The following is a 22,952-nucleotide window of genomic DNA, read 5'->3' on the forward strand; positions in this document are numbered from 1 at the left end:
CAAAAACTGACAAAATATTGTGGAAACTAATGGATGTCCTTAACAGAACCAGGAAGCGCAGGAGTCCTGGATAGAGACCAATAAAACGCCTTAAAATCCTGAACCCACGCATTTAACTAGAGCTGCTTTATTCATTGCTAGGCTCACCTCCACCCTATAGGTAGATTTATATAAAGTCACTCTCTTGGCAAGTTGTAGATGGCACGCAGATTTTTTTCGTCAAAATGGGCAAAGCTGTGCTTCAGTTCTCAGCAAATATGCAGGAGCAGCACACCATAAAGCCTGTATCAGCCTCTTCTCTCCCTACTCTTTCACTCTTAGCATTCCTTTTACTGTTCATTTCAGCTTGGGCCCAAGGCAGCTTGACTAGGCTCGGGATGCTTTTTTAACAAAAAGAATAGACAGAGTGAAGGGGAAGAAGCCTTTTCATATAGCCATAACCAGCATGGGACCATCAGATACCAAAGCCAGTCCTCATCATCTCATTCATTAAGTGGTGCATTTTCTCTACGCCCCTTTACCCACTTAGTCTCATCCACTCCATCTCCCCTCATCTGTCAGTCTGTTCCTCTCTCCGAGGCTGTCTGTTTCCATTTCAACCCCTTTAGCCCTCTCTCTGTTTTTCCATCTGGAGAGTTTCAGACACAGGAAGAAAATGAGAATAAAAGTACTGCCCTATTTGCACTGATGATGGTGAGGTTTTGAGGAAGTTCTAACCTAATGGTTAATCTAGAAAACACAATATCTGTGCCTGCATTTATTGGTGTGCGTGTGTCCTGATATCTCTCTGTGTGCTTTTTAAAACTTGGTGCGATTGCTTTCATAGACTTCAACCGGTTCTGTAAGATCATCATGCATTTAAAACATTAGAGGAAACTTTAATGATACGTGCAGAGAAATGAGACATATTCAGTTTGAGACAAGTACAAAAGATGTTTTCAAATAGTGGCCGTCGTCCCTGAAGGTGTCTCTCTCCCCTTGGCCCTCCCACAGGGCAGTGATGCCTGGCATGGTGATGTTTCGGCGGCGCTGGTCAGTTGGCAGTGATGACCTGGTGCTGCCCGCCCTTTTCCTTTTTCTATTGCACTGCGTCTGGTGAGTTGGTGTTTCTTTCACTGTTTACCCAATTTTTTGTGCATATTCTATTTTTAGTTCTCTGTGTATCTCTGTGCAGTAGGCTTGGTCAATATCTAAAATTTAACATCACAATGCTGTCCCGCCAAAATATCGCGATATATGATATTATTGGTGTGTCTCAGGATGGGGGTGGGGTTACAATACACACAATACAATACACATACATATGTATATTGTGTTTTGTGTTGCCCTGCTTGATTATCACCTATCTTTGACACATACAGGTTTATAATTTTAGAAGTTTGCGCTGTGATTTCAGCAACACATACTGCAGCAGCCGGATGAGGGGGGGCGATATTCGATACTGTGGAAAATATCGCAATATTCACGAATTATCACAATATTCACAAAATATCACAATATTCGGCCAAGCCTACTGTGCAACTGTATATTTGTGTTTTTCTGTACCATGACTACATTACCCCCGTCTTTCCTGCTCAGGTTGGTGGTTCTGTCTGTGGTTCTGTTCGGCCTCCCCTATGGCTCAGATCAGTCGTGCTCTGTCACCCTGGTGGACCACGGCCGAGGGTATCTGGGCATCCTGGTCAGCTGCCTCATCTGTGAGAGCGCCATCATGTGGCTGAGCATGAGAGGCAGCATCCTCTACACACAGCCCAGGGAAGCTGTGCAGTATGTCCTCTATATCCGGCTGGGTAAGACACACACACACACACACACACACACACACACACACACACACACACACACACACACTTTGTTTATTCTGAACCTTTCTTGTGCGCAGGATTACCTTTTGATAGTTTGGACTTACCTTGTATTTCGCTACAATGTGTGTGGCATGCTCCTTTGATATATTTGAAAGATTTTTCTATCAAAGGGAGTTTTACAGTGGTTGTGAGGATTAGCTGTAGTTCCTACTTAAGATTGGAGCATTATTGAAATTGATTAGGTAGATATTGATCAATATTCTCCTTGCCTTCTCTCTCTCTCTCTCTCTCTCTCTCTCTCTCTCTCTCTCTCTCTCTCTCTCTCTCTCTCTCTCTCTCTCTCTCTCTCTGTCTCTCTCTCTCTCTCTCTCAAGCTATTCTGTTGGTCGAGCTAGTATACGCAGTGGTGGGAATTGCCTGGCTTGTCCAATATTACCAACCATGCTCTGATGTCACTGCCAAAAACCTGGCTTTGGGTGAGTGAAGGAGCATAAAGGAGAACCGGAACAGAAATTTCAAATGAGGGAAAATTGTGATGTTACGCTTGAATGTGAATCATATTTTGATGCCCTCCTCAGGAATCGTCGCGTGCAACTGGCTAGTGATATTCAGCGTGTGCTTCACCCTCATGTGCACGTTTGACCCAACGGGACGGACGTTTGTCAAACTGAAAGCCACCCGCCGGCGTCAGCGCAACCTCACTACATACACACTCAGGTACTAACAGGCCCGTGAGAATCTGCTTTTTCTCTCTCAGTCGTTGTCTCTCACCTTGTTCTGGCACAGAACTCAGACGCACAGAACATCCAGTCATAGGTGCGTATCTCACCTATTTATCACACTGATTCAGTCTCGGTGCTGCTTTTTGTCTTTCTCGCTCATCTCTCAGACATCGGCTAGAAGAGGGACAAGCCAGCAGCTGGAGCAGGAGACTCAAGTTCTTCATGTGCTGCACCAGAGCCCAGGATACACAATCAGTGAGTCACAACACACACTCACTCGTTTTCTCCCGGGGGGTAAGGGAAAAGAGAAAATAATGAACTGAGAAATATGTGAGGGGTAATGTACAGCGAGCCAGTCATTATTGCAAAAAAAGCTCCGACAGAATGAATCAAGACCCTGACGCAAAGCCGCTTATTACACCGCTACTTACCAAAGGCATTAATCATTTGACACGAAATATTGATTCAAAATGAATTTAGCACAAGCCAAAGTAATTTATGAGCTTCCGCCCAAAAAATAGTTAAGCACGAGTATGCAACACAGCCGTGTAATAAGACACTTTATCTTCAGCCACATCAATGACAAATCACACTTACTGTACCACCTACAGTTTTCTATCAGGTTCCAATAAATTGTGCGTGGCAGTACTGTACTTTAACAGTGGATTTCAACTGCCGTTGAAGAAGAAGACCTTATGTGTGTCACAAGCTTCTGTCGCTCATCATTTCTGCCACCTTGCCCTGATGTCTGCTGCTCTCTTGTCCAGGATGCGTATTCAGAGGTGGCCAGCCTGTTTGCAGAGTTCTTCAGAGACCTGGACATTGTGCCTAGTGATATTATTGCTGGTCTGGTGCTTCTCCGCCAGAGACAGAGGTCCAAGAGGTCTGCTATCCTGGACCAGGTATCACATTCGATGATGTCTCTGCATGTCTGCGTGTTTGTGCTTGTGTATGCAGGTTCTGTTATGGAAATAATTTGTGATTTTGTTCCGTTTTCTCCCCCAGGCCAACAATGACATTTTAGCCTTCTTATCCGGAATGCCTGTCACTCGCAATACTAAATACCTGGACCTTAAGAACTCGGTGAGTTTCTGTCAAACATCATTCATCTGAACCACATGGGAACAGAGGACACCAGTGAAAGTTGAATATTCATAGAATTTTGAAATACTGGATCACAAGTTATTTAAAGGATTAGATAGGCATTCACACTCATTCTAAAAGGCTCTCTTCAGTCTTATTTGCCCTTGAAATGCTCTTAATTGCATATAGTAATCAAATGATCTGAGTTCCACTTCACTAGATGAAGAAAAAATATTTCAAATGATAGACAAAGGCAGGACTTATTTTTGCTGGTAGTTAGCAAATTGTTCAGAAGGACATCATTAATTTGCTCCAGGAAATCCTACAGGTCACAAGAGGCCAAAAAATACATTGTGATACATAGATGAAACTGTCTTTGAAGGGATCCAGAGACCTCTCACATCATCGTGTAGAGGCAGCAGGATCTCTTGGTTAAAGGGTCGATAAAATGCTTTTTTGTGTGCTATTGCCTCTTCAGCAATGGAAAAAAACGACTGATTTCTTTGTCCCAGATTGACGCAATGCACCTTCTCAAACGCACTCATATTTTTCAATGAATGTTTCATGCATGTGAAGCAGTCCTACTGAATCAGAGCTACCAATTTCTTAGGCTAGAACCCTATTTTTAATAAAATGCTGTGCTTTTGCACAATTGATAAAAGTCCTGTTTACATTGCAGCGTCTGTGTGTTTGTGATCTGAGGGTCTGACTGATATCTGAGGGTCTAAATTTGTTATTACTCTAATTCCTCAGTTGTTGATTGTTTTAACTCCTGTGTGTGTCTGTCTGTCTTCCTCTTCCTCCCCCAGACTGAGATGAACATGTACAAGGAGGTGTGTTATTACATGCTTTTTGCCCTGGCTGCGTATGGTTGGCCCATGTACCTGATGAGGAAGCCTGCCTGTGGGCTGTGCCGCCTGGCGAGCTCCTGCCCGTGAGCACACAGACACACACAAACACACTCAAACACTCACAGTTTTTAACCATTTGCCTGTCTGTCTCTTGAGCTCTCCAATAGAGCTCACATTTCACATGCGTCAACACTTACCAAGTGGAAATCCACTGAGACAATACCACTCTAGTCAGACCCACTCACTGACACAGGCGAGTGGAGAATAAAAACACACACTCTTATCCAATTTGCCTGCTTTGTGATGCTGCATTATGTTCCAGTAATCTCATCGGTTTCTTCCCTTACCGTTTATGTTTCTGCCCCACCTACTCTCTCTTTCAAACATTGTCGCTCCTCTTTTGTCTGTTCTTTGTCTTTTTGTTTCCTCCTGTTCTCATAACTTCCCTCTCGTTCTCTCGCCCTAGCTGTACGTCAGTGTCTGGCTCTCGGTTGTCCCAGACAGTGACGGTGGAGGAGGACAACTGTTGTGGCTGTAATGTCTTGGCCATACGCAGACACTTCCTGGATAGAGACCTCAAGCAGGTTCACATTGTCTACACTTCCTGCCATGATGCTGTGAGTAATCCGACAATTGGCTGACTAGCAGTCAGAGGTCATTCAGACTTAATTGCCTGGAATAAAAAGAAAGGATGGGGGGCAATGAGTGTCTAGACAACAGCATCAGAAAAAGCAGTTTTCTTTATATTTTAACTGATGCTGGTCGTTATACAAGAAATGCTGTTTTTATCTTGGCAACATAGTTTTTGTTGTGTCCAATCTGTTGCAATGTGCTTTATTAACCCACAATGATCCCACACATGATTACGATTTATATTATTAGGTGCTTGGGAGGAACACCTGCATAAAGAGCTGGGCTCTGTGTGTGTGTGTGTGTGTGTTTATGTGTTTATTTGTTTGTTTGTTCGTTTGTTCAATGCCTTTTACAATGCAGTGCTTAGGGGAATTACGGTATGTGCTCATTAGGCTGTGCAGAGCCCCGAGTGCCCTGCATAAGACAAATACAGCGTGCACTGGTACACCAGGCAGGACGATAGATGTCACAAGCATGAGTCAGCTCCAGGCTGCACATCCACATACGAGGAAGTAGCTTGGTAGTGGCAACCCATGAATGAAATATTTTGTTCAGTGATTCTCTCAGTTACATCCACACTGTGATACCACAGCACTTTGGTGTTAACAGGTGGAGTTTTTAAAGTCGGTGTAGTTTTCCTCATTCCTATCATGCATACCGCCCCACCCCTCCTCTCCATCCGAGCACCTATAAAGCGCTAGCGCACTTGTTAAAGAAATACTCTTATTCACAATTACTCCTCGCACAGTAGTTAATCGGTCATTAAAATAGTTTCCTAATCACATAGTGTATTAAATGAACTATTTCTATTTTTATGTTTCCATAGCAGTGCTGCTAGCACTTGAGCCGCACAATGTCTGTGATTCGTAAAACAGAGTGCCTCTCAGTGAGGTCAGCCAGCAGAGTTTCCATCCATAAATTTCCCCCATGCAGTGACTTATATGACTGTGGACGGTGTCCAGCAGAGAAGGGCTTGATGACAAAGACTTTCTTCAACTGCTCAATTTACCGGGATGGAAGTGAAACTCACACATTTGTCCTCTCAATATACCGCCCTTCACTTTCTCCCCATATCTGTCTCACTGTCTCTCTCTCTCTGCATCTTTCATAAAGGTTTATGAGACGCCATTTTTTGTGGCAGTGGATCATGGGAAAAAGAAGGTTGTCATCAGTATCAGAGGAACCTTATCGCCCAAGGTGAGAGTCGACTGACTGTGTTGTTTTCATAGTAATATTTCCTTGACTCCCCAAACAACAGTTAACCCTGCTCACTGCAATGCCTCACAACACCTAGACTTCCAGAGCAGGAGAGTTCCCCTTTCACTTGTCTTCTCCTACTTGTTTCCTCTCCGCTGTGCTGTGTTTTGTAGTATATTTAACTTGTCTTCTGTGTGTCAGGATGCCTTGACTGATCTGACGGGGGATTCTGAGCGTTTGCCTGTGGAGGAGCAGCATGGGAATTGGCTTGGCCACAAGGTCAGGGATTACTGTTTTAAACCACTCTGCACGCTGTACAGTTTCCTCTGAGGTTTCTACACCTCACATCTTTCTGTTTTTCCTTGGTGCAATTTTGATAAGTAATGTTATCCCTGAACCCAAGGGTCATTTCACACTCTCATAGTAGAATAATTCATGAGGATATTTAAATACGAGATTAATGCGGCAATCTTTTGGTCCATATTTCTTTTTCTGTCTCCTCATCTTCCTCTTCCACTTTCTAAATCCCACTCTGTTTCTGTCCACTCTCAGGGGATGGTTTACTCAGCAGAATACATTAAGAAGAAACTGGAGCAGGAAATGATCTTGTCACAAGCCTTTGGAAGAGACTTGGTACATGAGTCAATATATCCGAGTGCAGTGGGCTGAATAATGGGCATTGTCTGTGTCGTATCGGTGTTATCGTTATAGTGTTTTATTCACTGCTCTCGCTGTGCAATATTTCAACCAACAGCACACTGATAGCGATAGAACCATTGTCTTTAAGTAAGTAGCTTCACTGTGGTATCAAATGTGTATTGATGTGAGTGTAATGACTCTTCTCTCCCTCGCAGGGTAAAGGCACCATGCACTATGGGCTGGTGATAGTAGGGCATTCTCTTGGTGCAGGCACTGCTGCTATCCTCTCGTTCCTGCTGAGACCTCAGTACCCCACACTCCAATGCTACTCTTACTCCCCACCTGGTGGCCTTCTTAGGTGAGTGCATGTGTGTGTTTGTGTGTGTGTGGTAAGGCATCAAAAAAAAGCGAAGGAAAATCTATGTTTGGGGCCCGATAGACGATAACAGGAAGAAGATAAAGCATTCATTCAACATTCAGTTCATTGTTCAGGAGCTTATCTTAAAGCTTTACTAGCACTTCCATAAGACTCACAGGTATTTGAGGGTATTTAGACTACTGCAGCAGGCTCACAGAATAGAAATTTATCTCACCTTTATGAAAAAATGGGATGCTGTCAAGCCCTGGAGACATGTAACTGTGGTTTGGGATCTTCACTTCACAGCTTAACTTTCACTTCACTTTGATTTCCTTGTATATTCTAAGTATATTTTATTTATTATTCCATATTATACAAGCATTTATCACTTAAACTAGCTGTCGACCTTTGTCCTGTCCATACACACTGGAGCAATGCACCATGCTCGGATTTGAGATTTGAGCACTGTCTCCTCACAGCTAGAAGGTCTTGCGTTCGAATCTCGGGCCTGGTCTTTTCTATGTGGAGTTTGTATGTTTTCCCCGTGTTTGCGTGGGTTTCCTCCCACAGTCCAAAGACATGCAGGTCAGGTTAATTGGAGACTCTAAATTGCCCATAGGCATGAATGTGAGCCTGAGTGAGTTTGATGTAGTATGGTATATGATGTAGTATATGTGTATGATCTAGTATACAGTATATATATGATGTAGGGTGGTATATGACATGTATATGATATGGTATGTAAAGCTCTTTGAGACGTGTTTGTCATGAATGGGTGTACAAATAAAGTGGACTTGACTGGACTTGACAATGCCCAGCACTCTGCTATAAAGCTGTAGCGTAAACTGTGCTTGCTATGCAAATCACGCCGGAAGAGAGTCTGTATTAGAATATTACATGCTCTACTGCACTCCTGGTGTTTCAGTAAGATAAGGCAATTTGTGGTCAGAAGGTATGCTGCTTCTGCAGTACTGATCAAATGAGCCAGTTGCCATGGCTGCCAGTCATTATTTCATAGTAATAAAACTGAGAAGATTAAAAAAAAAACTTGTTATATTTCTGTACTTTTTGGTTTTGTTTTAATAGGCTTTATGTATGAGGATTTTTCTCAAGCCTATTTTTCTCTCCATCATCTCCGGCATCGCATCTATCAGAATTTGAATGTACTCATGTTTATGAGCCCTCTTGTGGATATGGTGATATGTGGATAAACCGTAAATATTTAATGCAGAAGAGTGCATGATGCATGATGGTGGACTGCAGTGCCCATCACATGTCATTATTTGCTGCAGAGAGCTTTTTAATCACTTTGAATTAGAACAGATGTTTGTTCGAAAGTGTGAGATGGAAATGTATACACATTCAAGAACTCATTTTACCCCAGTCCACATTTTCCATTCACATAACGTCACTTTCTCCATCTTCTTTTTTTTTTTCTTTTACCCAGTGAGGATGCCATGGAGTATTCCAAAGAGTTTGTCACCTCTGTGGTATTAGGAAAAGACCTGGTCCCAAGGTACGTCCTCCTCTATATGCAGTATAGCTACTTTTACTTCTCTATACTGCAATATTACCAGGATACCCATATCTGCTGCTGGTCTCTTATAGGATTGGCCTGTCACAACTGGAGGGTTTTCGACGCCACCTTCTGGAAGTCTTACAGAAAAGTAACAAGCCAAAGGTGACTTTACTTTCAACAGTGTAGAGGATAACAGTCAGACCTGAAGGCAATGTGTACTATGCAGCATCAAACAGAATGGTCAGAAATTAACACATTACACTATCAGATGGTCTTCCCAGGAACAAGCTGTGCTGTTTTTACTGTGCTGTACTGTAGAATATAGAAGTGGTGATGATTCGTGGGATAGGGAAAAAATATTTCTGCTATGGAAATGTATTATCATGTCTATTTTTTCAGCTTTTTCTCTAATTTTTGCTTTTTTCTTGTGAAATACTGAATAGTTTTAAGCCTCTTGGCCTCTTCTGATAATTAATCAAATGAAACAACCTGAAAAGGGAAAATCATTCTTTGGTTGAACTGTTCACCACTCTGCATATGCAGCCTGTGACAGGGGGTCGTGAGTAGGCGTTTTGTTTTAAGGGGTCACAAGCCATAAAGGTTGACAACCACTGGAAGATAGCATAGTACAATACAGTATTTTATACAGTTCTATGGAAGCAAATTCTGCAGAAAAACATACAATATACAGGGAATACATTTAAATCCAGATGTCATGTCGCACAATTACAATGCACCTTTCTCTGCGACAGTGGCGGATCATTGCGGGAGGCACCAAGTGCATCCCTAAGTCAGAGCTTCCGCTAGAGGAGGATGGTCCCCAGTCCCAACCAGCAGCACCGCCCAGCAGCCGCCTATGGCTCCACCCCAGTGACCTCAGCATCGCCCTCTCAGCCTCTACCCCTCTCTACCCCCCGGGCAGGATCATCCACGTGGTGCACAACCATCCCCCAGAGACATGGTGAGGGGACGGGTTTGAAAGCTTGGGGTCGATTATAGCAATTAAATCCCAAGATGTTCTTTACTGCGATCATGGGTAAGATGGTGATGCAGCTAGGTACAAAGTGCAGCTGGAATTATCAGTACTCTTTCACTGCTCCACTGAATACCTCATGAAAGATGACATGAGGATTCATGAACGTGCTTTAGAGCTGTTATAAAGCTTGTATTTGGATATTATGAATGCAGTATAAACCAAAGTTCAGTTCAGGTTTTTCCTTCCACTCTCTGCTGTGCTATCTAGTAAAACAGAAATTCCTCAAAACACAGTACCCAAAAGTACCCAAGCCAATAAAAACGTATACCAACATATTTAAGTGTGAATTACAATTCTGTACATCTTGAAACTGACAGAGTCATTTAAGTCTAAAGCAGTTTAGTAGCTTTTGATTGTAGCCCATTGTCTAAATACTCTTTGAGAGACAAATTTTAGGGATACCTTTTAAAAGGAGATGCCTAGCTTTCACATAACTGTAATGAAATGAAAGTCTTTATTGCTAGTGTTATGGGATATTGGAGTTTGATGTCTGATACTGGCCCTGCCCTGCGGTATCAAATGTAAACATCCTGGATCCAAGGTCAGAATGTATCTCAATGACTCCATCATTACTTATTAATTTCATAGCTATATAACTGATAAAGGAAGGAAAGATTTTGACTTGGGGCAATTGCAATCCTTAAACATATGAAAAAAGGGGATATTTTTTTTTTTATTCTTTTTTTTTATTCACAAGGCAGGTTAGATAACATTGTCTAGTTTCATGAAAGTCTTCGTGGTTTCAACCCAGCAAGCAAAGGCAGTCAGGCCTTTGGTGGTTAAGTATTGGTTGCACTGCAGACCACAACTCAAATGGAAGCCAGTGATCTCAAAGGAAGTCTATAAAAAACAATCTGGCCTCTGTCCAGTTATGGGAGGCTGGTGGCACGTTGGTTGTGGTTTGGTAATTCACCGCTGCTCATCTGACAGTCGTTGCACAGAAGCAAGTAGCCTTGTAATCTCTAGCCGCCCACTGCAAGCTGGTGGAAAACCATAATGCGGAAGTGGTTTGGCTAGGTTAACCCAACAGTGACAACATGGCAAGCCCTTGTGGGTTTGGAATGTCTGATAGTGGCATTAAAATGACACATTATAAATGCAGAAAATAAAGGCTTTTGGATGCTACTGAATCATCTATTTGAACCAGTATTATATAGTTTGTTTTATATATTACATTAGAATCAAGTTTTCACTGAAACCGTTAAAGAGCATTTCTTTGATTGCATGTCTGTAACTATGACAAAATTCCCAAAGATAGCTCTGATATGAGCTGCTTGTTATATATTACAGGAAAAAGTTACAGAATCTTGAGTTTTTCCATTGTGTCGCTGCCATGTGCCGTTAGTGAGCGTTTTGCCTTTACTTGTGAATGCATTCTGGTTTATAATGTGAGCACCAAAAAACCCTACAGACTTATATTTGTGCTTAAAGATGTGTTATGCTGTGCTGGATAGTGAGGCAGGCTGTTGCGAATCTACATCATAGTGTTATCTTGTCATTAATCTTGATTGACAGTCTCTCTCTCTCGCTCTCTCGCTCTCTCGCTCTCTCTCTCTAGCTGTGGACAGGAGGAGCCCACCTACTCAGCTCTATGGGGGGACAACAAGGCCTTTGATGAGGTCATCATATCGCCGGCCATGCTTAATGAGCACATGCCTCACATGGTGATGGAGGGCCTCAACAAGGTCTGTGATAACTGTGTGCATGCGTATAAATACTTTACTTTAAAAGGGTGACATACTGAAGGCGTTGTTGAGATGGCTCATGGGTCCTGATGCTGATTTTTAAGTCAAAATGACAGAATGAATGAATGGACATGTGTTTGTGTTATTGTATCTACATATGTGTGAGTAGCCTCTAACTATCCATAACAATTCTATTTCAATCACAAATACTTTCTACATTTGTTCATATAGGGGAATACCACTATTTAAGAATTTACATTTATAGTCGCCAACTAAATCCACACAATCCATATTAGGAAACCGAGCCTCTAAACGAGCCGTTTGGACTTCCGTAACTTTGTGGCGTCACAAAGGTTCGCTCATTATCATTTTTTATCACTTTTAGACTAACAAAGCGTTTTTGAGCAGTCGCCATTGTTTATTTACCGGAGCGTTTTCCTTACCTGTTGCTGGCAGAGCCGTGGTGTCTCATGTTTCACTCGGAAACGGTTAGCCAATCAGAACAGAAGGGTCGTTAATATTATTGAGCCTTAAAGACACAGGAACAAAAACAGCCTGTTCTTGGCAAGGCTCAGAGAGATGCTGGAAAAATGGATTGAGAGTGTTTTGGGTACATGAAACCATACAACGGTTTTTAATGGACCTCAAGACATAAAATAAAACACTGGAAAGTGTAAAATATGGGACCTTTAATTATGGCTTGAAAGTGCTTAATACTACTCTAACTGGAAACAGGCATATCTTGTACAAATCCCTTCTTTAACAACTCTTATAATGTTTACAATATCATTGCTGATGTGTTTGATTTGTTTGTGCTATGCTTAATAAATGTGCCTATGTCTGCAGTACAGGGAAAACATTGGAAAACATTGACACTCCACCTTAAATGTGACTGCTTGGTGCTTAAAATTGACTTTTTATGGCATTCAGTGACTCCATTTTCAATGAATGTGAAGCTTATCCATCCAAATGTGCTTCATCTTATTGCTGTGACAGTTCCAAGCCCCAAAATGCAAACCCGAACTGTTGCTGGGCCACAGAAAAAACCTATTTGAATTCTAAAATTCAGTGGTATGCCCCTTCTTAAGTCTTTCACCGTCAGTCAAGAATGAATATTCTTATTGAGGGTTTTCAGATCTGTTTGTATGGACAATTCATGCATGAGGCCCAGTCTTTCCAACTAACCACCCTTTTATTTTCTTCACACTTGCTCCAGTAGCTGGGCATGGGGACTGTTCACTCCTGCTGGGCTTCATGGGGTTCTCTGGTCTCTATGAGTGTGTGAGTCATGGGCAGAGCAGCATCTACTCAGATAAGGCGGTATAGATGTGTGTGTGCTTGCATGTGATAGACTACTGCACTAAGGGTTCTTGTGACTGGAGAGTCAAAGCTGTAGGTTTGCCTCTCTCTGTATACATTTTACAGTTTTTGTGTGTCAGCGCTGCATCAACATGTCTGATGAATGAATCATTTTGTGATTAATTAATTATAGTGTGCGTGTGTGTGTATATCTGCTGTGCCTAGGCTTTAGTATGATACCTCTGGTGTTTCTGCAGGTGCTGGAACCATTTTGTCCCCTGTCTGAGCAGGCAAACTGGGAACCAGAGGAGCTGGAAGTCAGTCAACCAACCTGCTCTACTGCTGTGCTTCTAACCTCCCAAACCGAATTACCCTCCAGTCCCCTCCTCTCTGATACCTCCTCTCTCACCCACAAAGACCCGTCCTGCACCCCGTCTCTCTCGGAGACTCCCTCTGTCCCGCTGACTTCTCCTCCTCTTTCAGATGCGCAGTCTGTTCTTCCTCCTCCTTTGTCAGATTCTACTTCTGCCTCTCAGCTATGCTTGGTGTCTATCCCGCCGCTTTCTAACAGCCCCTCCGATCCTGAGTCAGGACCGCTTTCAGCCGAGCATGACTCATGCATTCCCCCACATACGCAGGCAGACCCACCCGGCTCTCCTCCCTGTGTAGAGGTGATTCCTACTCCTCTTCCTGAAATCCTATCTGATGAGTCCAACTGCAGTCAGATAGACAATTCTCCTACCAAGATACTAACGTCAAACATCTCTTCCCAAACAGATGCGGTCTGTAGTTTACAAGTGCCAAATAGTCCTTCTGTTTCTCTGGCATAGAGTTGATGTCACTCTCACTGGTAGACCTGGCCTACCATGCTCAGGCCTTCTATGTTTCCTTGTTTACTACATCATCATCTAGCCCTCCGTCTCGTCTTGACTGTTAACCTTCAGAGCCAAAAAATAGCCTTTTACAATCCCACATGATGAGTACAAACACAGCTGCACTCCTCCTTGATACCAAATAGTTTCATTGTCCAGCTGTCCTTACCTGTCAAAAACAGACTACAGCGTTTTACCACCTCTTATATCAACCCAACCACAAACACCACAGTCTCCGGTTTTTTTCTTGGATGGCTTGCCAGTCATCCAAGCCCTGACTTCCTTCTATTTCCTTCCTCTTACCAACAGCTACAGTAGATTTGGTCAAGCACTATGGCATGCACTTCCTTGTTCCTGGAGCCAGTGTGTTTTCTTTGTGTTTATGAAATTCCTACGGTAACATCATTTCTTCCACATTAACCCCTTCTCTCTTCATTCTTGGCTTGGCTTCTCTCAGGGTTTTTCATTGGCTGGAGCTCAAGATGCCCTCTTCTCTTTGGATGTGTCTTCTCCCTCCCTTCTCTTTTTGAAAGCACTCATTCAGCATTTTCTCAGTCATAACCCCCTCAAGGAATTGTCACTTAGTCATTAGGAGCAGATAGAAGCAGAGTAACAAGGGAGGGGAAACCTGTTAATATGAGGTTCAGCTCCCTTACTCTGCTGTGAAACTGCTGCTAACTGTAGGTGTTTAAAAATAAGTCACACATTTTTCCCTTAGTACTGACTATCGTTACTGATTAGCCAGTCTAAAAGAACAGTCAGAGAGGAGAGTTTTTATTAGTAAGCTTCTCAAAACTGAATTGCATCATATCCTCAACTAAAACATTAATTTCATCAAAAAATACACAGAGCCATGCTATGTCGTCATATGCTTTCATGAATGACGGCTGTGATGAGAAATGATGTATGACTGTTGGGGTTGCATTGCATTTTCTGATTGTGGAGGGATTGAGTCTCTCTCTCTCTTGGCCTCTCTCTTACCCTCTCTCGTTCTGTCTCTCACTCTCTCTCTCTCAATCATTCAATGAGCTTTATGCTTGACTGGCATAAAGTACAATTCAGTATATATTGCCAAAGCTTTGGTAGTAATCAATAATGATGACAAATAATTATGATAAAAAACTACTGAAGTCAACAGAAACAATTAGAATGATGTTAATATTAACAATGGTAATAATGACAATATACTGTATATGTAAAATAAAGTGGATTGATGTAAATATTAGAGAAGAGTATACCATTGAGAGTATAGTAGAACAGATAATACAGTAAAAGATGAATAAAAATGTAGTGGTAGAGTATGTTGATACATAATAGGCAAACAGGGTTTTTTTTTTGTTTTTGTTTTTTTACTCATTGTCTCTGGCGGCAGTATTAACTTCTTCAGTGGCTCATTTCTCATCTACAGATGAGAAATGAGCCACTGTGAATTTGTAGAAATAGTGTTCACTGATCTCTCTCTCTCTCTCTCTCTCTCTCTCTCTCTCTCTCTCTCTCTCTCTCTCTCTCTCTCTCTCTCTCTCTCTCTCTCTCTCTCTCTCTCTCTCTCTCTCTCTCTCTCGGTACGGTCTCATGCTTTGTTTTTAATAATTTGTTGGCTGTTGTGCGTTCAACTGATGTGTTTGATATTTGTGGTGCCATTTGTTTGCTGCTGGTCACTGGCAGCAGTCTAGCCTTCCTGCATCTTTACTCCACTAATTCTGGGTCCCTCTAGTGTTGTGTGACCTAATCACTCACGTTGTCATGTGTGATCCATATCCATCATCTCCATAACCCAGACATAATTTACATGTTTGTTTTAATGCCATTTTTAACTTATTGTACCCATGTGTTCCTTTGAAGAATATCATTCTTTGTTTATAACCATTACCTGCCATTTTCAATTTTGACTTTATTTTATATTCCATTGTTACATGGATGTTTGGATGTTTTACATGGATGCATGGTGTTTTCATGTCTTCTAACTGTGCCAGTTGTATTCATACCATTCTGTGTTTTCAGCAAGTGTTTTTAACTCATTAAAGATAAGCAAATACATGTCGTGTGTTGATGTGATTTGCCATTACTCTCTTTTTTTTCCTACCATTTACACAACAGTGAATAGTTTGTGGGTTAGGATTTTCTTGATCTTTTTTGAAGTTGCATAAAGTGTTATGGCTTGCCATTCTTTATCATAGGTCTTGTGTAGTTCTTGCTCAAGTATCCGTGACTCCACTGTGGGTGTTTAATGTCAGTCAGAGTAGGTGTAAGCTCTCCTTTTGAATGCACCTACATTTCTCTGAACTACACTCTGCTTTTGTACTTACACTGTTGATACATTAGAGTAAAACATTTTTTAAAAATAGAAAATGTAATCATATTTGCAGTTAGGTTTAGGTCCTGGAAAAACGGCATTGAAAACCACTTTATTCTGACTAAGCGTATTTCAATTATGTAACCAGACTTTAGCGACTGGGTCTATTTGCCTATATCTTGCATTTATTGTTCATTAACCTGAGAGACGACATAAGTGAGACGTGTCTGTGTGTGAAAACTGACTGTATGTGTGTTGAAGCATTCTCAAACTAGTAATGGCCATTGGATTTTTATCCTTTTCTACGTGAATTGTTTGTAAATTCATCCCACCTGCTGACATAGAAGAAGGATGGGACACAATTATAAAAGAAAGACATACAAACTTATCCCAAAGTCCAGTGCGCTGAGATGTCTGTGCGCATATTTATTTTTTGCCTTGGAAAAAGTTAGGCTTTCTGAAAACAAAATGGAACAGAAATATTGAAATCGAGTAAGCCAATAAGCTTTTCGTTTTTTTATTGCAGACCCATCTTTTGTCTATGTTATAATCTGTTGGTTTTGTGCACTGAAATAGAATTCTAGCCTTCACAAACTGGGTAAGCACTGAGGGTTTTTCACTGGGCTGATAATACCTGTTTGCAATTATACCTTTCTCTGCGTGCATTCTCAATCCCTACTGCTCATCCTTTCTTTTCTCTCCTACTGTGTACCTGTATTCCTCTTAATGTCTATCCCTTCTCGGGAGCAATCAAGTGTAGCAATAACGTCTGCCATGCTGCCGGTGACGGTATTGATGTGTGCCCCTGTGCGTGTGACAGGTGCTGGAGAACTACAACAAAGGGAAAACGGCCTTGCTGTCGGCAGCCAAGATCATGGTGAGCCCCACAGAAGTGGACTTGAATGCAGAGACCATCTTCATCGGTGCATCGACGACCTCCCGGCAGCCGACGCCTACAACCCACCATCGCAGGAACAGTAGTGTCCGGTTAGTACAGTAAGCATCGCCGTGGGTCTATTGAGGCCTAGAGGAATCCGGCAGTCAAATAGATTGAGTCTGGATTTGTTAAAAACAATTTGTTCCACTGTATATTCATTTCCCTCCATGACCTGAACACGAACAAACAAAACTCTTCCTAAACTCTAGGAATAATAATTATAGTGACATGTCTAATTTTAATCTTCTAACTATTTAGTCAGTACTAAACAATACTTTTTCTACTTGCTACATGTGAGGAAGAATATACCTCAATGTTTTTCATGTTTTTCTATCTCTTGCCCTTTAAAAAAAAAAAAAAAAAAAAAGCCTAAAAGCATTTTCACGGTAAGCAATGCATGAGATCATTAACTCTGCATCTGTGCTCCTTTCTCTCATGCACGCACGCTGTCTGACTACAGAGCAGTTGCAGCATATGGTAGTATCCAGTTCCCTCCTCGCCCTCTCTGGTTTAGCCCCTGTCCAAAGCCAGTATAATCTCCTGGTAGTGGTAGTTGAATTATAAAGTTACCTCTCCTGTATTAGACACTAATAGAAGAGCATATACACTAGTAGGATACACTCCTGGCCCCCCTGTCTTTCCTTATCTCCTTTATCTGTTTCCTTACTAATACATAATATTTTTTACTGGTATTCACCTCATTTTTGGAATCCTTTAGTTTTAATAATAACACTTTCCCATTTTTCCCTTGTTCAACCCTCCACTTCTTGTGAATGTGTTTTTGACCCCTGTTGTAATCTCCATCTTGTGTTTCGAAACTCCTCTCCCCTCTCCTTCCCTTCCCCTCTCCTCTCCCCTCTCCCTCTCCCTCTTCTCTCCTCTCCTCTCCTCTCCTGTAGTTCCTGTGCCCAGTCTGAAATATCTCTGGATGGTTTCGCTGAGTGCCCTCCTCCCCCAGTGCCTGTGGTGCTGCGTGGGGCACGGGAGCGCCTGGCGGTGGAGCTGAGGGACCGCAAAGCCCCTCTAGCTGTCATGGAGAGTCTCTCAGACGCTGAATCCCTCTATAGTCTGGACTCCCGACGCTCCTCAGCTGCGCTAAGGGGCTCGCCTATGCTGGGTTGCCTCCCTTTCCCTTTGGATGCCCCCATCCCAGAGGAGAACCCGTCTCTCAGCTCTCGCACTGAACTGCTGGCTGCCGACTGCCTTTGCCAGGCTACTCCGGAGCACTTGGGAGAGACTGGACCCTTCTTTACCCCGCTGGAATCCAGATCCACCCCCGATTACCCCATGCGCCTCTCCCCCGCCACACCTCGCTACAGTGGACACCATTCCCCAGCTCTGCTAGGCCAGAGCGTCCTGGCTCAGCCTTTGAAGCCAGAGCCTAACGCCAACCCAAAAATGCTTCCTGATGGGGAACACCAACAGATGCCTGCCGTCTACAGTCCGGGGAGCACCCCGAACGCTCCGCTCAGCCCGCAGCTCGGCTCCAGACCGCTGGATGGAGAAAAGGAAGAGTGGGAGACGGAGGCGGCGGAGAAACGGTTTAGCGCGGAGACCAAGCCAGCAGCCTCCACTCCTCCACCGCAACTGTCCAACGGAAACCCCAGCCAGGCAGTGCTGGAGTTTGCCCAGTACCTAGACTCTCTATTCAGACTGGATGGCAGCAGCTCCCCCCCTCTGGAGCTGTCTGATGGGGAGTCGGAGTCGGGGCGGGGCTCCTTCGGGCAGGGTGAGGGTCTGGGAGAAGGGCAGCGGCTGGACGACAAACAGCTTCTGGCCAGAGCGACACTGGAGCCTAACCTGGTCCCCAAGCCCCCACGCACTTTTGCTGGATCCGCGGACCCCTCCTCTGGCATCTCTTTGTCGCCCTCCTTCCCTCTCTCGTCATCTGGGGAGCTCAACGACCTGTCCCCCGCCGACGGCGCCCCGCCGGCCACACACTCTCTACGAACATCTACCCCTTGCCACTATCCCGAAGAGAATACACTATCCTCTATGGTGTAGTGTGTCTCCCAAGACTCCACTGTCCTTTGCTCTAACTTCAGAGGTGCATCCATCCAATACTATAAAACATATCACAGTACATGCATGCGATGGAATGCAGTCTGCCATGCAGTCACTCATCAGAGACACGACGGCAGAACATGACTGACCAACTCACAAACTCTCTCCATTTTTCAGGTGTCCCCTTTGAATGCTGTGTATAGCATTTTCACACTATTGCAATGACTGTAAAAGATACCTCTGTCTGCATGCCAGGGGGCTGTGCTGCTTTTGGGTGAATATAACTAACTGTAGCTTCACAATGCCATTCCAAAACGACGCCGTCTCACTCATGCGGTGACACGTCAGCGTTACATCCATTCACTGACCTAACATGATCAAATGGAGACTAGATAACTGAGCAGGGATTAGAAAACTAACACTGTAGAAGAGGTTAGCATAGGCACATCATCTGAGTAGATGTACTGTACACCTTCCTGCACCCTCAGCAGCTCCGGATTTTTGTCCAACTTTTTTTATCAGGAATGTGAAGATGGACATAATCGTCAATCAATAGAAGTGAGAAGACATTACGAAATGTTCCTCAGGTCTATTAGGAATTGACTTTGTGGAAGAGAGCAAGCGTGTTTTATCAGTGAGAATTCATGTGTCTTAAAATAGTGATTGTGACAAAGTTATTACAGACGCCTATGGATGTTTTTGAGTCTTTTGGTTACCATTTGTAGTGCATGAAGAAGTTATTCATTTTTTTTAAAAGAGAAACTGTCACTAAGCCACTCAGATTTACATTTGGATAATCTTGCACACATCCAAATGCTCAATTTCCCCCCTTTTTGCCAAAAATGTCATGCAATGTATTGCCAAATGTATTTATGAGATGTAATTTTGTGTATGTATATGAATATTGCTAAACTTAAACTCACCAATACCAAGTTAAGTTCACAGAGGACAAGAATCCATACTATGTATTCTCTCTCCCCCAGCCATTCTGTTTATTCCCATGCAGACTGTGTTACACAGCAGCACCAAGGAGACGATGCCATCCTGACCTTACAACACTGCCATGGCTTTCACCTCCACAACGCAACTCCCTCACCTGGGGGTTTGCACCAATCCTAACGTCGAGACCTAGGCCACAATAACCAACTTGCTAACAACTGTCCTAGTCTATTAACTACTGTACCTTTTCCTTTGGAGAGCTTTTAGCAGTGTGCCCAGTCTGTTACAGGTCAGGGTCTGCATGTATTACGCATTTCAGAGTAGCATGGCTGGTATAGGATGAGTTTTGCCTATTGGGTCATTATTCATGAGGTGTGAAGATGCCCTGAAAATGATCCTAGATCTGAACTCAACTTTTGAGAGGCTTAATAAATACATGCCCAGGTCACGAGGCAGGACCAAACTCTGTATCCTAAAAGCATCGCAGGAGATGCACTGTAGGATATTGTTTCTCTTTTCAAGGTGCTCTCAATTTTGTCATCTTGGATGTCCAAGTGTTTGCTTCCCTTTAAACTGGTTCATCTCAAGCGTCCTTGGGGTTGGACTGGATGAAGAAATGGTCACCTACACTAGGTATGCTAATTTTAAGTATGTGGCATACAATCTTCCATATCATTTGGGGTGTAACAGTTGGCTCACAATTTACATTATTTATTACCATTCATGTTTTTATCACAATTATTGCTATATTTGATGGTATTATTATCCTTATTACTCTTGCAACAGATTGGTTTGATCTCAATGGTTTTTATTTAAATTGTTGGGAGAGTTTGGGGATTTTTTTTAGACTTACCCAGTGTAAGGAGATATATATGTGGGAAAGTTTTTCTGTCCAAGTGAAAAAGTACTGGACGTTTTGTCATTGCATGGTGATAATATGCTCTGTTCTCAAAATGTCATAGTGGTGAGACATGCGCTAGAAAGATCGGCTCCTCTCAGCGACCTTTGGTATAAAAACCGTGTCACGGTGGAGTCACCATAATGATCTGGGAATGTTTGGAATGGGATTTGCTGTGGTTTCCCGCAGCAGACATGTTCTTGCCAGTTTACAGTCTGACACCCTTCAAATCTCGCTGCCAGTCCCAGTAGTCTCTCACCAGACACCCTAAGGTTGAGCCACCAGTGTTGCTAAGTAGCTTTGCTTGCAGTGGGTCATAAACCACACACTGCTGAAAGAAGGCACTACAGTACTTTTCACCATGATGTGTACAGCACCATCTTCTTTGTGTAATTATTTATGCAGATGTCTAAAGAAAAAAAGAGTAAATTCCAATAGAATCATGTAGAAAACAACTGTATTAAAATAATGAGGTAATGACTATATTATAATCTATATCAATATTGACATATAGAAAAATGTCTGAAAAAAGAAATCTATTTAGTCTGAAAGCTATATATGACAGATTCAAACTATTGGCATAATTTTGTTAAACAGATTTAGAAATTGGTCTATATTGAAAGAGGAATAATTCAACTATGTCTTGTCCATGTTTACCTGGTTTGCTTCCCTTCCTTTCCTGCCCCAGAATGAGAATGTATTTAATCCCTCCCCCTCACTGCCCTGCCTGTAATGGAATAAAGCAAAACCAACTACCGAGAATTATTTCGGCTCTTCACATTTCTTTCACAGTGCATTACAGAGATGCAGTTATTGCGTGACTGTTCATGTGGATGAGCTGCAGGTGCGTTGTGTAACGGCTATGATCATAATTGGAAACACCATTTTAAAGGCTTCCTTCAGTGACTCTAATTTGTCCATGACCCAGGTTTTCTGGGTCTACTTGGTTTTCCTCAAGCCTAGGAACTGTTACACATATTAGCCTGAGGTGAAATGTCCTGTCCTATTAAATGCTGCATAATAGAATGTTGACTTGTTGAAAATAGAATTTGGATAAAGGAAGAATGTTCCGGTGCTTATTATAGATACATGTTATGGGAACTTTAGTGAATATCTCTTAAAAGTCATAGTGTAGACACATTTTGTGTGAGTTTCTGTGAATTACCCAGAATAGCATAGACTTATTGAAAGTTGAATGTTTTAACTCACAGACATTTGATGCCATGTTTCCCCAAATGTGTTGACACCCAGTCTGAGGAGATTTTGTCAAAAGGACCCCATCTCAAAATGTTTTTGTTTTAGATTTGATTTAAAGAAGTTGCCGATCCCTCTTGATACAAGGCACTTTTAGAACTGCTGAGTTCAGATGGATTTTGAGTAAAGAAACTATGGGATGAGTTGCTCTGTGCTATATTTAAGCGCAAGTGTAGGTGCAGTGTTTGTGTACAGTGTTATGAGTGTGCAGTAGGTCTGATGGAGACCAGAACCTGTTGAGTCTTATGGAGGTGTCGTGGTTCAGATGAAACATCTCTGGGGGGAGGTGTCTGTTTGATAACACAGATGACGCAACTGCTCTCGCTCAGCCCATTTCCTCCAACATCAAAGCCAGCTTTGTTTGTAGGCTCTTACCCTAGTTTGATTGCCAAAGGAATAGTTACATCAGAACCTGTGTATTGGTAAAGGTGTGAAGGTTGTAGATAGCCATATCAGTTTTGTTTGAAGTAATGCTGAACGTTTGGTGAGGTACTCATTACATTATATGGGTGCAGTGAGGAAAAAAAATGTTGGGTTTTTTTGGGGGGGGTTTTGCTTTTTCTTAATACCTGATGACATCTCAACTTTGAGAACAAGGAATGACCCATGTACTTTAATGTCTCTCAGTTTTAAGTTAGTAGTTTGCTACATTTTCTTTGGTATTGGCATTTTTCGTTTTTATTACATAATATTGTTGGCAACAATAACAATAATGTTTGTCTCATCCTATTCTAATTAGTGTCATGCCTGGCATACAGAAACTGGTTAATAAACACAGGTTTGGAGATACTATTTATTTTCAAACACAGCAATCATATATTTTCCATCTGGGATATACATTTTTGTCACAAACAACAAACACATTACTGAGTGAGTGCAGTGCCTTACACCGTGTCGAGATGTAACCTGCTAAATCTGTGCTTAGCAA

The 22,952-nt window shown here is 42.5% G+C and overlaps 1 protein-coding gene across 1 annotated transcript in view; it reads left to right on the plus strand.

The window, feature by feature from the left end:
• dagla (diacylglycerol lipase, alpha) overlaps nucleotides 1-21,532 on the plus strand; it is a 43,660-nt gene extending 22,128 nt beyond the window's left edge. Inside the window, exons 2-20 of the mRNA XM_071917204.2 lie at nucleotides 994-1,095; nucleotides 1,579-1,790; nucleotides 2,180-2,281; nucleotides 2,384-2,522; nucleotides 2,695-2,782; nucleotides 3,295-3,429; nucleotides 3,533-3,610; nucleotides 4,420-4,544; nucleotides 4,928-5,078; nucleotides 6,208-6,291; nucleotides 6,493-6,570; nucleotides 6,844-6,924; nucleotides 7,146-7,288; nucleotides 8,736-8,804; nucleotides 8,897-8,969; nucleotides 9,560-9,768; nucleotides 11,402-11,528; nucleotides 16,813-16,979; nucleotides 17,829-21,532. Coding sequence (XP_071773305.1) covers nucleotides 1,001-1,095; nucleotides 1,579-1,790; nucleotides 2,180-2,281; nucleotides 2,384-2,522; nucleotides 2,695-2,782; nucleotides 3,295-3,429; nucleotides 3,533-3,610; nucleotides 4,420-4,544; nucleotides 4,928-5,078; nucleotides 6,208-6,291; nucleotides 6,493-6,570; nucleotides 6,844-6,924; nucleotides 7,146-7,288; nucleotides 8,736-8,804; nucleotides 8,897-8,969; nucleotides 9,560-9,768; nucleotides 11,402-11,528; nucleotides 16,813-16,979; nucleotides 17,829-18,933 — 3,261 coding nt within the window. The 5' untranslated portion in view covers nucleotides 994-1,000 and the 3' untranslated portion in view covers nucleotides 18,934-21,532. The remainder of the gene's footprint in view (nucleotides 1-993; nucleotides 1,096-1,578; nucleotides 1,791-2,179; nucleotides 2,282-2,383; nucleotides 2,523-2,694; nucleotides 2,783-3,294; nucleotides 3,430-3,532; nucleotides 3,611-4,419; nucleotides 4,545-4,927; nucleotides 5,079-6,207; nucleotides 6,292-6,492; nucleotides 6,571-6,843; nucleotides 6,925-7,145; nucleotides 7,289-8,735; nucleotides 8,805-8,896; nucleotides 8,970-9,559; nucleotides 9,769-11,401; nucleotides 11,529-16,812; nucleotides 16,980-17,828) is intronic.
• Nucleotides 21,533-22,952: the final 1,420 nt, after the last annotated feature.

Source organism: Centroberyx gerrardi, chromosome 1 (genome assembly GCF_048128805.1).
Source record: "Centroberyx gerrardi isolate f3 chromosome 1, fCenGer3.hap1.cur.20231027, whole genome shotgun sequence".
Classification (NCBI taxonomy): domain Eukaryota; kingdom Metazoa; phylum Chordata; class Actinopteri; order Beryciformes; family Berycidae; genus Centroberyx; species Centroberyx gerrardi.